The 14,740-nt window shown below is 44.9% G+C and overlaps 1 protein-coding gene across 1 annotated transcript in view; it reads left to right on the top strand.

Annotated features, from left to right (window-relative positions):
- Positions 1-8,805: 8,805 nt before the first annotated feature.
- FEV (FEV transcription factor, ETS family member) overlaps positions 8,806-14,740 on the top strand; it is an 18,292-nt gene continuing 12,357 nt past the window's right edge. The window contains exons 1-2 of the mRNA XM_089683557.1: positions 8,806-8,878; positions 13,760-13,831. Coding sequence (XP_089539683.1) covers positions 8,806-8,878; positions 13,760-13,831 — 145 coding nt within the window. The remainder of the gene's footprint in view (positions 8,879-13,759; positions 13,832-14,740) is intronic.

Raw genomic sequence — 14,740 nt, 5'->3', positions numbered from 1 at the left:
GTCTCCAAGAGGCTGATACCAGGGGGCACATTCAAAGACTTACAATGATTAAATTCATAAAAAAAAAAAAATCATGATAAATAATGATTACAGAGCTGCATTAATGTGTGTCTTTTATATCTGCCTAAAGTTTTACTGTAAAAAATAATTATATGCAAAATGCCATATTTACCTGATTACAGATGAATACAAAGATTACATTTCTGTTGTCTTAAACCTCATAAAGGAAATAAACAATTTTCTGTACAATCCTTTCATGGTTAAAATGAAAACTTCCATGGTTTTGTTTGTTTTGAGCTTCTTTGTCACTGCTGATGAAAAGAGGGAGATGCATATCTCTTCTTATTAATATTCATGATGGCGCTGCGTCTCTCTGTATTGTAGAGCAGACGGTGGTAGTGTGACATGTGTCCTGGACATTTACATAACATGCACAAGTCGCTGTCATCTCTTTCAGTACCAGAACCAAAGGGCTGTATTTATAAAGGGTTAACTAAAGGTTCTAGAGCACCTGCCTGCGCAACAATGACCAAAGAATGAGATGACCATCTATGATAAATACACACAGCTGGGAAAGTCACATTGCACAAATTATCAGCTGAGCTGTGGATGAATGACTGAATGTACAGCACATGCAGGGGAATTAAGGGTAATGTCGGCCATAGACGGGTCGAAAATCGGCCAATTTTTCAGCCGGAAAAAAAATCGGCCGATTTTTGCACCATTAGTGGGTTAATTGGTCGGCCATTTTTCAGGTTTTTTGCACATTTTTTTTATTGGGCATGTTGAAACATTTGCGGCCAATTTTGACGATCAGACGATTTTTCCAGAAATGATGGGCAAATCAGCCGATCGTTTTACCGATAAAAAATCTGCGCATGAGCCGTGACCTGCAAGGAGAAGAAAAAGAAAAAGAAGAGGAAAAAGAAGTAGCAGAAGAAGAAGAAAAAGAAGAAGAAAAAGAAGAATTCCAGTCCGCTATTATATTTTATATGGAAAAGTCTTGCGGTTGCAACAATGTATCCATTTGTATCCGAATAAAAACAATCTGTATCCAAAATGGATACAAATAGATACATTTTTGCAACCGCAAGACTTTTCCATATAAAATATAATAGCAGACTGGAATTCTTCTTCTTTTTCTTCTTCTTTTTCTTCTTCTTCTTTTATTCTTCTTATTATTCTTATGTATTGCTCCCCTGTCTCTGCAAGGGACAGAAGTAATTATGGGGTTAAATGTTGGCCATAGACGAGTCGAAAATCGGCCAATTTTTCAGCCGGAAAAAAAATCGGCTGATTTTTGCACCATTAGTGGGTTAATTGGTAGGCCGTTTTTCGGGTTTTTTGCACATTTTTTTTATCAGGCATGTTGAAACATTTGCGCCCAATTTTGACGATCGGTCGATTTTCCCGGAAATGATGGGCAAATCAACCGATCGTTTTACCGATAAAAAATCTGCGCATGAGCCGTGACCTGCAAGGAGAAGAAAAAGAAGAGGAAAAAGAAGTAGAAGAAGAAGAAGAAGAAAAAGAAGAAAAAAAGAAGAAGAAGAAGAAAAAGAAGAATTCCAGACCGCTATTATATTTTATATGGAAAAGTCTTGCGGTTGCAACAATGTATCCATTTGTATCCGAATAAAAACAATCTGTATCCAAAATGGATACAAATAGATACATTGTTGCAACCGCAAGACTTTTCATATAAAATATAATAGCAGACTGGAATTCTTCTTCTTTTTCTTCTTCTCTTCTTCTTCTTCATCTTCTTCTTTTCTTCTTCTTATTATTCTTATATATTGCTCCCCTGTCTCTACAAGGGACAGAAGTAATTATGGGGTTAAATGCTAGCCATAGACGGGCCAAAAATCGGCCGATTTTTTTACCATTGGTGGTAATGTCGGCCGATCAAACTACTTTTTTGTTTTAAAAAATGGCCGCTTTTTGACCCGTCTATGGCCTGCATTAGTCCCTTTGGCAGTTTTAAAGTGACATCAAACGTTGGTATGCCCCTTACACACGATAAGAAAATCGTCCGAAAAATTTTGCGGAACCCTGATAGAATGATTTTCTCTTCCTTGATAAGCAGGATGTTTTAACCGATAACGATGTTGTGAACGAAAAAATCCAGTTGAAAAACAGTGAAAAATGTTGTCGTTTTGCATACGAATGACCGATTTTCTATGCGGTGGTATGACGGTTGTATGAAAAAAAAATCTATCAAGCGCTATCACTCATGAGCAGACACAGAAGATGACCCAGATGTTTATGTCCAAGGAATCTTCGTATACACGAACGAAAAATCCAAATGTTAAAAGTCGATTGGCCGAATGAGATGATGAAACCAGAATTCTGCAGATTATATTTTATGTATCAATATTTATGTATATAGGTCATGTAATAAACGATATATACATGCTGGTAGGTTAATTGGCTCCTGTCTAAATTGTCCCTAGTATGTGTATGTATGAATGTGAGTTAGGGACCTTAGATTGTACACCCCTTGAGGGTTAGGGACTGATGTGAATGTACAATATATATGTAAAGTGCTGAGTAAATTGACAGCACTATATAAGTACCTGAAATAAATAAATAAATAGTTCTACTCATTGCTGGTAATTGTTGTGTATATCGCTCGTTCTGGCCAGAAGGGCGTGGCTACAAGGTCACACACATCACTTCCACTTGTACGGAAGACGTCAACACTATGTATTGCCCGACAAACAATTTTTTTAGATTGGTTAATGTGGGCCACGATTTCGACCAATAAACGAACGCCTCTCGGTTGTCGGATGACCAGATGTTGATTTTCTAATCGAGTATTCCCACCTTTAGTCCGTAGGGTTCAATATTGAGTTGGCTCCGCCCTTTGCAGCTATAACAGCTTCAACTCTTCTGGGAAGGCCGTCCACAAGGTTTAGGAGGGTGTCTATGGGAAGGTTGGACCATTCTTCCAGAAGCACATTTGTCAGGTCAGGCACTGATGTCGGGGGAGGAGGCCTGGCTCACAGTCTCCGCTCTAATTCATCCCAAAGGTGTTCTATGGGGTTGAGGTCAGGACTCTGTGCAGGCCAGTCAAGTCCCTCCACCCCAAACTGGCTCCTCCATGTCTTTATGGACCTTGCTTTGTGCACTGGTGCGCAGTCATGTTGGAACAGGAAGGGGCCATCCCCAAACTCTTCCCACAAAGCTGGGAACATAAAATTGTCCAAAATGTCTTGGTATGCTGATGCCTTAAGAGTTCCCTTCACTGGAACTAGGGGGCCAAGACCAACCCCTGAAAAACAACCCCACACCATAATCCCCCCATCACCAAACTTTACATTTGGCACAATGCAGTCAGGCAAGTACCGTTCTCCTGGCAACCGCCAATCCCAGACATGCCCATCATTGGTGTTAGTGGGAGGAATAGTGCCCCATCATTGGTGTCAGTGGGATGAATAGTGTCCCATCATTGGTGTCAGTGGGAGGAATAGTGTCCCATCATTGGTATTAGTGGGAGGAATAGTGCCCCATCATTGGTGTCAGTGGGAGGAATAGTGCCCCATCATTTGTTGTAGTGGGAGGAATAATGCCCCATTATTGGTGTCAGGGTGAGGAATAGTGCCACATCATTGATATCAGTGGGAGGAATAGTGCCGCATCATTGATATCAGTGGGAGGAATAGTGCTGCATCATTGATAGCAGTGGGAGGAATAGCGCCCCATCATTGGTGTCAGTGCGAGGAATAGTGTCCCATCATTGGTATTATTGGGAGGAATAGTGCCCCATCATTGGTATCAGTGGGAGGAATAGTGCCCCTTCATTGGTGTCAGTGGGAAGAATAGTGCCCCATCATTGGTGTCAGTGGGAGGAATAGTGCCCTATCATTGGTATCAGTGAAAGGAATAGTGCCCTATCATTGGTATCAGTGGAAGGAATAGTGCCCTATCATTGGTATCAGTGAAAGGAATAGTGCCCCATCATTGGTATCAGTGGGAGGAATAGTGCCGCATCATTGATATCAGTGGGAGGAATAGTGCCCCATCATTGGTATTATTGGGAGGAATAGTGCCCCATCATTGGTGTCAGTGGAAGGAATAGTGCCCCATCATTGGTATCAGTGGGAGGAATAGTGCCCCATCATTGGTATTAGTGGGAGGAATAGTGCCCCATCATTGGTATCAGTGGGAGGAATAGCGCCCCATCATTGGTGTCAGTGGGAGGAATAGTGCCCCATCATTGGTATTATTGGAAGGAATAGAGCCCCATCATTGGTATTATTGAGAGGAATAGTGCCCCATCATTGGTATCAGTGGGAAGAATAGTGCCCTAGCATTGGTATCAGAGGAAGGAATAGTGCCCCATCATTGGTGTCAGTGGGAGGAATAGTGCCCCATCATCGGTGTCAGTGGGAGGAATAGTGCCCCATCATTGGTGTTAGTGGGAGGAATAGTGCCCCATCATTGGTGTCAGTGGGAGGAATAGTGTCCCATCATTGGTGTCAGTGGGATGAATAGTGCCCCATCATTGGTATCAGTGGGAGGAATAGTGCCCCATCATTGGTATCAGTGGGAGGAATAGTGCCCCATCATTGGTATCAGTGGGAGGAATAGTGCCCCATCATTGGTATCAGAGGAAGGAATAGTGCCCCATCATTATTGTCAGTGGGATGAATAGTGCCCCATCATTGGTGTCAGTGGGAGGAATAGTGCCCCATCATTGGTATCAGTGGGAGAAATAGTGCCCCATCATTGGTATCAGTGGGAGGAATAGTGCCCCATCATTGGTATCAGTGAGAGGAATAGTGCCCCATCATTGGTGTCAGTGGGAGGAATAGTGCCCCATCATTGGTGTCAGTGGGAGGAATAGTGCCCCATCATTGGTGTCAGTGGGAGGAATAGTGCCCCATCATTGGTATCAGTGGGAAGAATAGTGCCCCATCATTGGTATCAGTGGGAGGAATAGTGCCCCATCATTGGTATCAGTGGGAAGAATAGTGCCCTATAATTCACTTATGCAGGCCATACATGGGTTGAATTCCACACTAATTTTCTTTAGAAAATTGGAAATTTTGTGCATTTTGTAATGCGATGGTGCAACCAAGCCTGCAATTTCCCTCATGTTGCTGCAGAAAAGAATTTTCGTGGACAAGAATTTTCATTTCTTTCCAGGTCACAGCTTTATATTTCTTGCACGATTCTCCCATCATTGATTCAAAATTCGTTCATTTTTTAGAAAAAATTCCGATCACTCAAATTTGATGGTCACATGAAAATCGTCCGTTTCTGTGACCCACTAATGGTGCGAAATTTGAACGAAAATTCTTAGAAAAGAATGTTGAAAAAAAATTATTTTGCAATTCAACCCGAATGTGGCCGGCTATACTCTTCATATGTCATCGCTTGGAGTAGTAATAAACAATAACAATATTTGGCAGATTAGAGTATTTTACGTTATACATAATTGTTTTATTACATGGCCAAAACAAGCCAAATGTTATCAGGCTGCAATATGTAATTTAGCCTGATGGTGGCAGTATGCAGCTAATTACAGAGTCTACAGAAGTACTCCTCTTCCTATGCATGTTCACCATACAAAGATTAACAGAATCTCCTGTAACCAGGGGCGGACTGACCATTTGAAAACTCGGGCACTGCCCCAGGGCCCGGGGTCAGTAGGGGACCCCATGAGATGCCCCTGGTACCTTTTTCATTGGCTATTTTGAGTTTGGGCAAGGACACAGGGGCCCCATAATCCCCTATTGCCCAGGGGCCCCATGAGTTGTCAGTCCGCCCCTGCCTGTAATAAAGGTGCAAAAAGACAGTTTGGAATGTTGCTGGTTTGTATCTGATTTGTAGAACTGTCTCACTGATAACAGCAATATGTTTGCAAGAGTACAATCAAAAAATTGTTCTACTGCTTATATGGGCAGCACAGTGGCTGAGCGGTGAGCACTCCTGCCTGGCAGTACTAGGGGTCATTGGTGCAAATCCCAACCATGGCACCACCTGCCTGGAGTTTGCATGTTCTCCCTCTGCCTGCATGGGTTTCCTCAAACACTCCAAAGACATGCTGGTAGACTAATTGGCTCCTGTCTAAATTGGCCCCAGTATATGAATGTGTGTTAGGGACCTTAGATTGGACACTCCTTGAGGGTTAGAGACTGATGTGAACATACAATATACATGTAAAGCACTGCATAAATTGACTGCATTATAGAAGTACATAAAATAAATAAATCTATGGACAGGTTTACATTCTATGGAACAGTCTGTGGCCTCCAGGGGGTTAATTATCTCTTGTGCACAAAGGGTTGCTCTCTGCAGTTCGGATTCCAGCATGCAGAGGGTTAATTATCTCTGGGGAACAAAGAGCTACGTGCTACGGTATAGTCTCTGGCATGCAGAGGGTTAAGGTTTGTACCTACATCAAGAAAACCATACAAAAATCTCCTTATGAGGAACGATCGGTCAAATATCTGTTCGCTAGCATAGCGCATTTAACAGCCAATTCCGACTGTTTGGACGGAAACATAAATGAAGGTGTAAGCTAGTATTGTACATGAACTCAACATCTGATTTTCCTTGAACCTGGGTACACACTGATGCTGTGCAGAATTCGCACCGGTTTCTCTGCGATTTTCGCACCACATCATAATCGTACCCCATTCATGTGAACCGGTGTGGGTGTGTATTTGAAGTTAACAACACCCTGAAGTCGGTTCGCAATACGCAGTGCGATGTGCAGGATCAGATCACATGGGTGTGATTCTGGTTTGAACAAAAAAAAAAGGGTTCCTGCACTATTTTGTTGTGGTTGCGGTGCAATTTGAACTATACGTAATGAATGGCTCAAATTGCACCGCATAGAAATCGCATGTGCTTTGCACAGGAATGTGGTGCGGTTCCTGTGAGAATCACATGCGATGTGCCGCACCGCATCAGTGTGAATAGGGGCTGAATGTGTACAGTAATCGTACGGAAATAAACCAATGGGAAAAAAAAAAGTCCATGATCGGAAACCAAGAACGACCCTACACTTCCTCTTCTACTATGTTAGTACATAGGTACGTTCACCTACATTGGCTCTTGTTGGTGGAGAATTTTTGTACACTATTACCATTGTAGGTTATATCATGATGTGTACCTTTGTCGAATAATGGACGTTCAGATGTTCGATTTTCCTATAGTTTGCTTTCCTTTTCTATGGTGTGCAAGGGGTTATGCTCTATGGCATGCAGGGGGTTAATGACCTATGGTGCGCAAAGGGTTACGCTCTATGGCATGCAGGGGGTTAATGACCTATGGTGCACAAAGGGTTGCGATCTATGGCATGCAGGGGGTTAATGACCTATGGTGCGCAAGGGGTTACGCTCCATGGCATGCAGGGTGTTAATGACCTATGGTGCGCAAGGGGTTACGCCCCATGGCATGCAGGGGGTTAATGACCTATGGTGCGCAAGGGGTTACGCTCCATGGCATGCAGGGGGTTAATGACCAATGGTGCGCAAGGGGTTACGCTCCATGGCATGCAGGGGGTTAATGACCAATGGTGCGCAAGGGGTTACGCTCCATGGCATGCAGGGGGTTAATGATCAATGGTGCGCAAGGGGTTACGCTCCATGGCATGCAGGGGGTTAATGACCAATGGTGCACAAAGGGTTATGACCTTTGGTATGCAGGAGGTTAATGACCTATGGTGCGCAAAGGGTTACGATCTATGGCATGCAGGGGGTTAATTACCTATGGTGCGCAAGGGGTTACACTCCATGGCATGCAGGGTGTTAATGACCTATGGTGCGCAAGGGGTTACGCTCCATGGCATGCAGGGGGTTAATGACCAATGGTGCGCAAGGGGTTACGCTCCATGGCATGCAGGGGGTTAATGACCAATGGTGCGCAAGGGGTTACGCTCCATGGCATGCAGGGTGTTAATGACCTATGGTGCGCAAGGGGTTACGCTCCATGGCATGCAGGGGGTTAATGACCAATGGTGCGCAAGGGGTTACGCTCCATGGCATGCAGGGGGTTAATGACCAATGGTGCGCAAGGGGTTACGCTCCATGGCATGCAGGGGGTTAATGACCAATGGTGCGCAAGGGGTTACGCTCCATGGCATGCAGGGCGTTAATGACCAATGGTGCGCAAAGGGTTGCGATCTATGGCATGCAGGGGGTTAATGACCAATGGCGCACAAAGGGTTACGATCTTGGCATGCAGGGGGTTAATGACCTATGGTGCACAAAGGGTTACGCTCTATGGCATGCAGAGGGCTCGATATGTCCGGCACACCAAGGGTTACTCCCTATGGCTGGGGTCAATGTTCATCTAATGAGTCCATAATGGCCTCTAATGGCCCCCAGTCAGCCTCCTCTCTCTAATTGCCATCCTCCCCCCCATCACTGTTGGCTCAGGTGTAATGAAGCGAACACGGCCCGCACCCTCCTCGCCTGTGACGCCGCCTGCTGTTTACAAAGAGTTAAACAGGCGTGAAATGCAGGCAGAGGGGGGCGCTGTCCCCATAGTGACTCTGATCTTTAACAGCCCAACTTTTATTAATACTGAGATGAGCGCTGATAAGAGAGGCAGATAAACGTGACACAGTCAGATGGAGGCTTTAATTAAAAAGACTTTTACAGAGGAAATGATGGTGGTGTGGGGAGAGGGGGGGGGCTTCTCTTTTTCTGGAAGGGCCACATCTCAGAGGGTTGCCTGGATATTATCCTTGTCCTCCCCTCCCTCCCATCTATTCCCCATTCTCTGCCTTCAGCATCTAATAACAATGGTGTTATAGTCCTATTATTAATAGGAGAGGCAGCCCACCCCATGCGGGTGTCAGAGCTCTGCTCCATGGCTCAGGGTGCCGCATCCCAGCTCCTGCTCAACATGTATCTCACAGGTAGAACATTGGGGGGGGGGGGGGATGGGGAGGGACCCCAAAAAAGTTTTGATGAGAGCAACTGGTGATCCTGGACCTGCACTCCAACCTTTCCCCTTGGACCCCCTACTATCTCAGTTTTTTTATCCTCTACATGGGATTCTCAGGCTGTCTACAGAGTTCTTCCCATCCTCATCCTTGGATTCTTCTACAGCCCCAAGAAAATTTAATTTGCACTTTTCCTACCTGCTGGGAGCCTCGGTCTTCCTCTGTCTCCTTCTCCCCTCTTCACTGCCTCATCATCCCCATTTTGGTCCGGTGCTACCCTTTTTTTTATTTGCAATTGGAGTCTGTCATCCCTCATTTATATTTTCCACCAAGAAAAGAACACCCCTTCATCTTGTTCTGGTATGTGTGTCATCCCTCACCCAATGTATGTCACCCATCAATCCTCTTCTGGAATGTGTGTCACCCCTCACCTAATGTGTCACCCCATCAATCCTTTTCTGGAGTGTGTTACCCCTCACCTAATGTGTCACCCTATCAATCCTCTTCTGGAATGTGTGTCACCTCTCACCTAATGTGTCACCCCTTCAATTCTGTTCTAGGGTGTCAACCCTAATCCAATGTTTGCCACCCTCAGTCCTGTTCTGGTATGTGTGTCACCCCACATCTAATGTGTGACCCCATCAATTCGCTTCTGAGGTGTCAACCCTCATCCAATGTGTGCTATCCTCAGTCCTGTTCTGGTATGTGTGTCACCCCTTACCCAATGTATCTCACCCATCAGTCCTCTTCTAGTATTTGTGTCACCCCTCACCTAATGTATCACCCCATCAATTCTGTTCTAGAGTATCAACCCTCACCCAATGTGTGCCACCCTCAGTCCTGTTCTTGTTTGTGTCACCCCTTACCCAATGCGTATCTTTCCTCAGTTCGATTCTGGTATGTGTCACCCCTCAATAAGTATTTGTCACCCCTTAATGTGTGTCAACCATCAGCCAATACCTGTCACCCCTCTGTACTGTTCTGGTAAGTGTGTCACCCCTCAACCAATTTGTGTCACCCCTCTATTCTTTTCTAGTATGTCAGTCTCTATATTGTTTTGATATGTGTCACCCTAACCAGTATGTGTCACCCCTCCATCCTGTAATTGTATGCGTCACCCCTCACCCAATGTGTGTCACCCCTCTTTTTTTATTCAGGTATGTCTCTCGCCATTTTACCCAATGTGTGTGAATCCTATTTTCTGTTTTGAAATGTGTCACCCCTCACCTAGTGTGTGTCACCTCATTACCCTCACCTTTTCAGGTAGATGTGTCACCCCACTATTTTCATTCATTGTCATCGACCTTTTTCCTATTCTGTGTCAGTTTCTTCTTAACTTGTTTTTGCTCCCCATTGTCACCCCTATAGCACCCTGTGACACTCCATTGTTACCCCTTATAACTCCACCTGACACTCCAGTGTCACCCCTTATTGCACCATCTGACACTCCGGTGTCACCCCTTATTGCACCATCTGACATTCCAGTGTCACTGCTTATAGCACCCCATGACATTCCAGTGTCACTGCTTATAGCACCCCATGACATTCCAGTGTCACTGCTTACAGCAACCCATGACATTCCAGTGTCACTGCTTATAGCACCCCATGACATTCCAGTGTCACTGCTTATAGCACCCCATGACATTCCAGTGTCACTGCTTATAGCACCCCATGACATTCCAGTGTCACTGCTTATAGCACCCCATGACATTCCAGTGTCACTGCTTATAGCACCCCATGACATTCCAGCTCTTTTTGTTACCCGTTAATTATTCATGTCCTTGTCTAATGCTACCTAATAGTGATGTCAGATCATCACTATCATTCTCTGGACCCCCAAATCATACTCTTCTTTCCAAATCTTTTTCATATGTCCCCCTACCTATTTGAAGCCTCACTGTCCCTATTTTGTATGACCCCCCCCCCCCCCCCATCCTCCTAATATTTTTTAATGTGACCCAAAATCTCACCTTCTTATGAGTCTTCTTCTGTGCTTCCACCAGTTTCCCCCAGTATAGTCATCCTCTCTGGATGCCCCCCCCCCCAGTTTTGTCATCCTCTATGGGTATACCCCAGTATAATCATCCCCTATGGGTATCCCCAGTATAGTCATCCTCTATGGTTGTCACCCCAGTAAAGTCATCCTCTCTGGGTGTCCTCAGTATAGTCATCCTCTATGGTTGTCCCCGCAGTATAGTCATCCTCTCTGGGTGTCCTCAGTATAGTCATCCTCTCTGGGTGTCCCAATATAGTCATCCTCTCTGGGTGTCCTCAGTATAGTCATCCTCTCTGGGTGTCCTCAGTATAGTCATCCTCTATGGTTGTCCCCGCAGTATAGTCATCCTCTCTGGGTGTCCTCAGTATAGTCATCCTCTCTGGGTGTCCCAATATAGTCATCCTCTCTGGGTGTCCTCAGTATAGTCATCCTCTATGGTTGCCTACCCAGTTTAGTCATCCTCTCTGGTTGTCCCCCCAGTATAGTCATCCTCTCTGGTTGTCCCCCCCAGTATAGTCATCCTCTCTGGGTGTCCCCCCAGTATAGTCATCCTCTTTGGGTGTCCCCAGTATAGCCATCCTCTCTGGTTGTCTCCCCAGTATAGTCATCCTCTCTGGTTGTCTCCCCAGTATAGTCATCCTCTCTGGTTGTCCCCCCAGTATAGTCATCCTCTCTGGTTGTCCCCCCAGTATAGTCATCCTCTCTGGTTGTCCCCCCAGTATAGTCATCCTCTCTGGTTGTCCCCCTAGTATAGTTATCCTCTCTGGGTGTCCCTCTTGTCTGTCCCCGGGCTCCTCTCCGCCGTCTTATAACTCCCCAGAAATCGGATTTCCTTTTTCCTGGACGCGTTTCCTGCCGTCTCTCTTTACACTGACTGGAAGCCGGGGATCAGCCTGTCCTGCCCCCCAAAACTGCAGAGTTCCTTCCACTACACAATAACTGAAGCCTGGAGACCAGCTTAATCTTTGCTCCCCAACACTACTAGAGCCCCCCCATACCAATGTGACTATCTGAGACCCCAGAAATACAACACAGCGCTAAAAGACCGATGTTTAAAGTATTTTTCTGTCCTTGAACCCCAAACCGCATTGACTGAGAGTCCAGGTTTCCCCGGCTCCCCAAAACTGATAAGCCCTCCCATGAACTACGATTGTGAACCCAGGGAACAGCCAGACCCTCAGAGCACCCCAGTTCATCCTAACCACAGTGACTGATACTTTGGGAGCTTTTTGCCTCCACTCATTGCACAGGATCCCTGAGCACACCGACTGAGATCTGGGTAGCAGCCTTCTCCTGCACCCCCAATTACAGACTCTTCCCAGGTACACTGACCGACTGATGGTCTGGGGAAAAGCCTACCCTTACACCCCAAACTACAGAGTCATTCCAGAGCCCAATTGCTGACTGAGATCCGGGGCGCAGCCTGCCTCTGCGCCCCAAATTACAGAAATCCCCTGATTTCACTGACAGATATGGGGAACCGCCTGGCTCTGCACCCCAAATTACAGAGTATCTCCTGATTTCACTGACAGATCTGGGGAACCGCCTGCCTCTGCACCCTAAATTACAGAGTATCCCCTGATTTCACTAACTGAGATCCTGGGAGCCCATTGCCTCGGCACCCCAAAACTCAGCTTGTTCCTAGAGCACATCAACCTACAGATACTCTGAGAAGTATCCTGCCCCCTACACCCCAAAATACAAAATCTTCCGAGAGCGCACTCACTGCCTGGGATCCGGAGAGCTCCCTGCCCCTGCACCCCAAACTACAGAGCATCCCCGAGCACACTGAGATCGGGAGAGCTCCCTGCCCCCGCACCCCAAACTACAGGGCATCCCCCGAGCACACTGAGATCCGGAGAGCTCCCTGCCCCCGCACCCCAAACTACAGAGCACCCCCGAGCACACTGAGATCCGGAGAGCTCCCTGCCCCCGCACCCCAAACTACAGGGCATCCCCCGAGCACACTGAGATCCGGAGAGCTCCCTGCCCCCGCACCCCAAACTACAGGGCATCCCCCGAGCACACTGAGATCCGGAGAGCTCCCTGCCCCCGCACCCCAAACTACAGAGCACCCCCGAGCACACTGAGATCCGGAGAGCTCCCTGCTACCCGCAGCCCAAACTAAAGAGCACCTCCTGAGCACACTGAGATCCGGAGGGCTGCCTGCCCCCGCACACTAAACTACAGAGCATCCCCCGAGCACACTGAGATCCGGAGGGCTCCCTGCCCCCCGCAGCCAAAACTACAGAGCACCTCCTGAGCACACTGAGATCCGGAGGGCTGCTTGTCCCCGCACCCCAAACTACAGAGCACCCCCTGAGCACACTGAGATCCGTAGGGCTGCCTGCCCCCGCACCCCAAACTACAGAGCATGCCCTGAACCCCAAACTACAGAGCATCCCATGAGCACACTGAGATCCGGAGAGCTGCCTACCCCCGCACCCCAAACTACAGAGCATGCCCTGAACCCCAAACTACAGAGCATCCCATGAGCACACTGAGATCCGGAGAGCTGCCTACCCCCGCACCCCAAACTAACTACTACACAGCCAATCGAGCTCAGGGTGGACTGCACAGAGAGGCTAATGTCAACCCCTGCAATGCAATAATGTTCTTTTATATTTCTTTATTGTTATATTCGTTGTTCTTTCTGTTTTATGTGTTTTTATCTCTATTCATATTTTATTTGATGTGTTCTGTATTCTCTTCCATTTGTAACACTTGCTGCAATAAGTATTTGTGCACAGTCATTCACTGGCTGCATGCTGTCTCTGTACCTGTAATAAAGAAATAGTTCTAATGAGAAATTCAGGAAACGTTTATTATTTTATATGTTGATTGTTACTTTGTCTTAGATCCGGTGGGAGAGACTTTCCTCAAGGAGAAAACCCCAAACTGGAGACCCTTCTCAGCCGGGGTGCAGAAAGGTGAGCAACCCCCTGACCATTTACTGATCGATCTGTTCTCTGCCTGCAATCGGACAGGGATATTATTATTATTATTATTATTATTATTATCATTATTATACTTTTTTTTATTATTGTTCTTATTGTTTCTTATTGTTATTTGATCTTTTTATTGTGTTAAAGTTATACTTCTTCTTTATTACCTAAATTTCGGTCCACAGCTCGTCACAAGTGCCCAGGGTATCTAAATAACAGCATATGGTTATATAATAATATATTTATTATAACATATATATTATATTTAATAGAATATATTATTCTATAGCTATATAATAAATATATTATTATATAACCATAGAATAACATATAATAAATATAATAACCTGAATATAATAGCCTTAAATAAAATTAAATTAATATATTACACATAGACGCAACTGTAAATGCTACCAAATGAAAAAAAAGAGTAAGCAAAAAAAATGTATATCAGTCAAAATACTGATTATAATATAATGAGTATTTTGATTGATTTAATAATATTAAAAAAATTATTTTGCTTACTTTTATTTTGCTTTGGTAGCATATAAGGTTATTACAAGCATATTATATTAATTGAATTTTTTAAAATTTTAATTTAAGGCTATTATTATATTCAGCAGGTTATTAATATAATATATGATATGTTTCTGGTTACATTATTCTATATTGTATTAAAAGGTTAAGATATATATATATATATATATATATATATATATATATATATATATATATATATATATATACATACATATAATACAATATATATAACACACACACATATATATACACACACAGTATATGTATATATATATTCACAGGGGATAGGATCAGGGGAAAATAGGTATAAGTTCTCATTATACATTAGAAACATAAACATGAAATATAGCATAT

The sequence above is a fragment of the Staurois parvus genome, unplaced genomic scaffold (assembly GCF_062004578.1).
Source record: "Staurois parvus isolate SC_StPar_1 unplaced genomic scaffold, SC_StPar_1.0 ptg000315l, whole genome shotgun sequence".
NCBI classification, from domain to species: Eukaryota; Metazoa; Chordata; class Amphibia; order Anura; family Ranidae; genus Staurois; species Staurois parvus.
The sequence above is the reverse complement of the archived record's forward strand: the minus strand, read 5'-3'. Positions and strand labels throughout refer to the sequence as shown.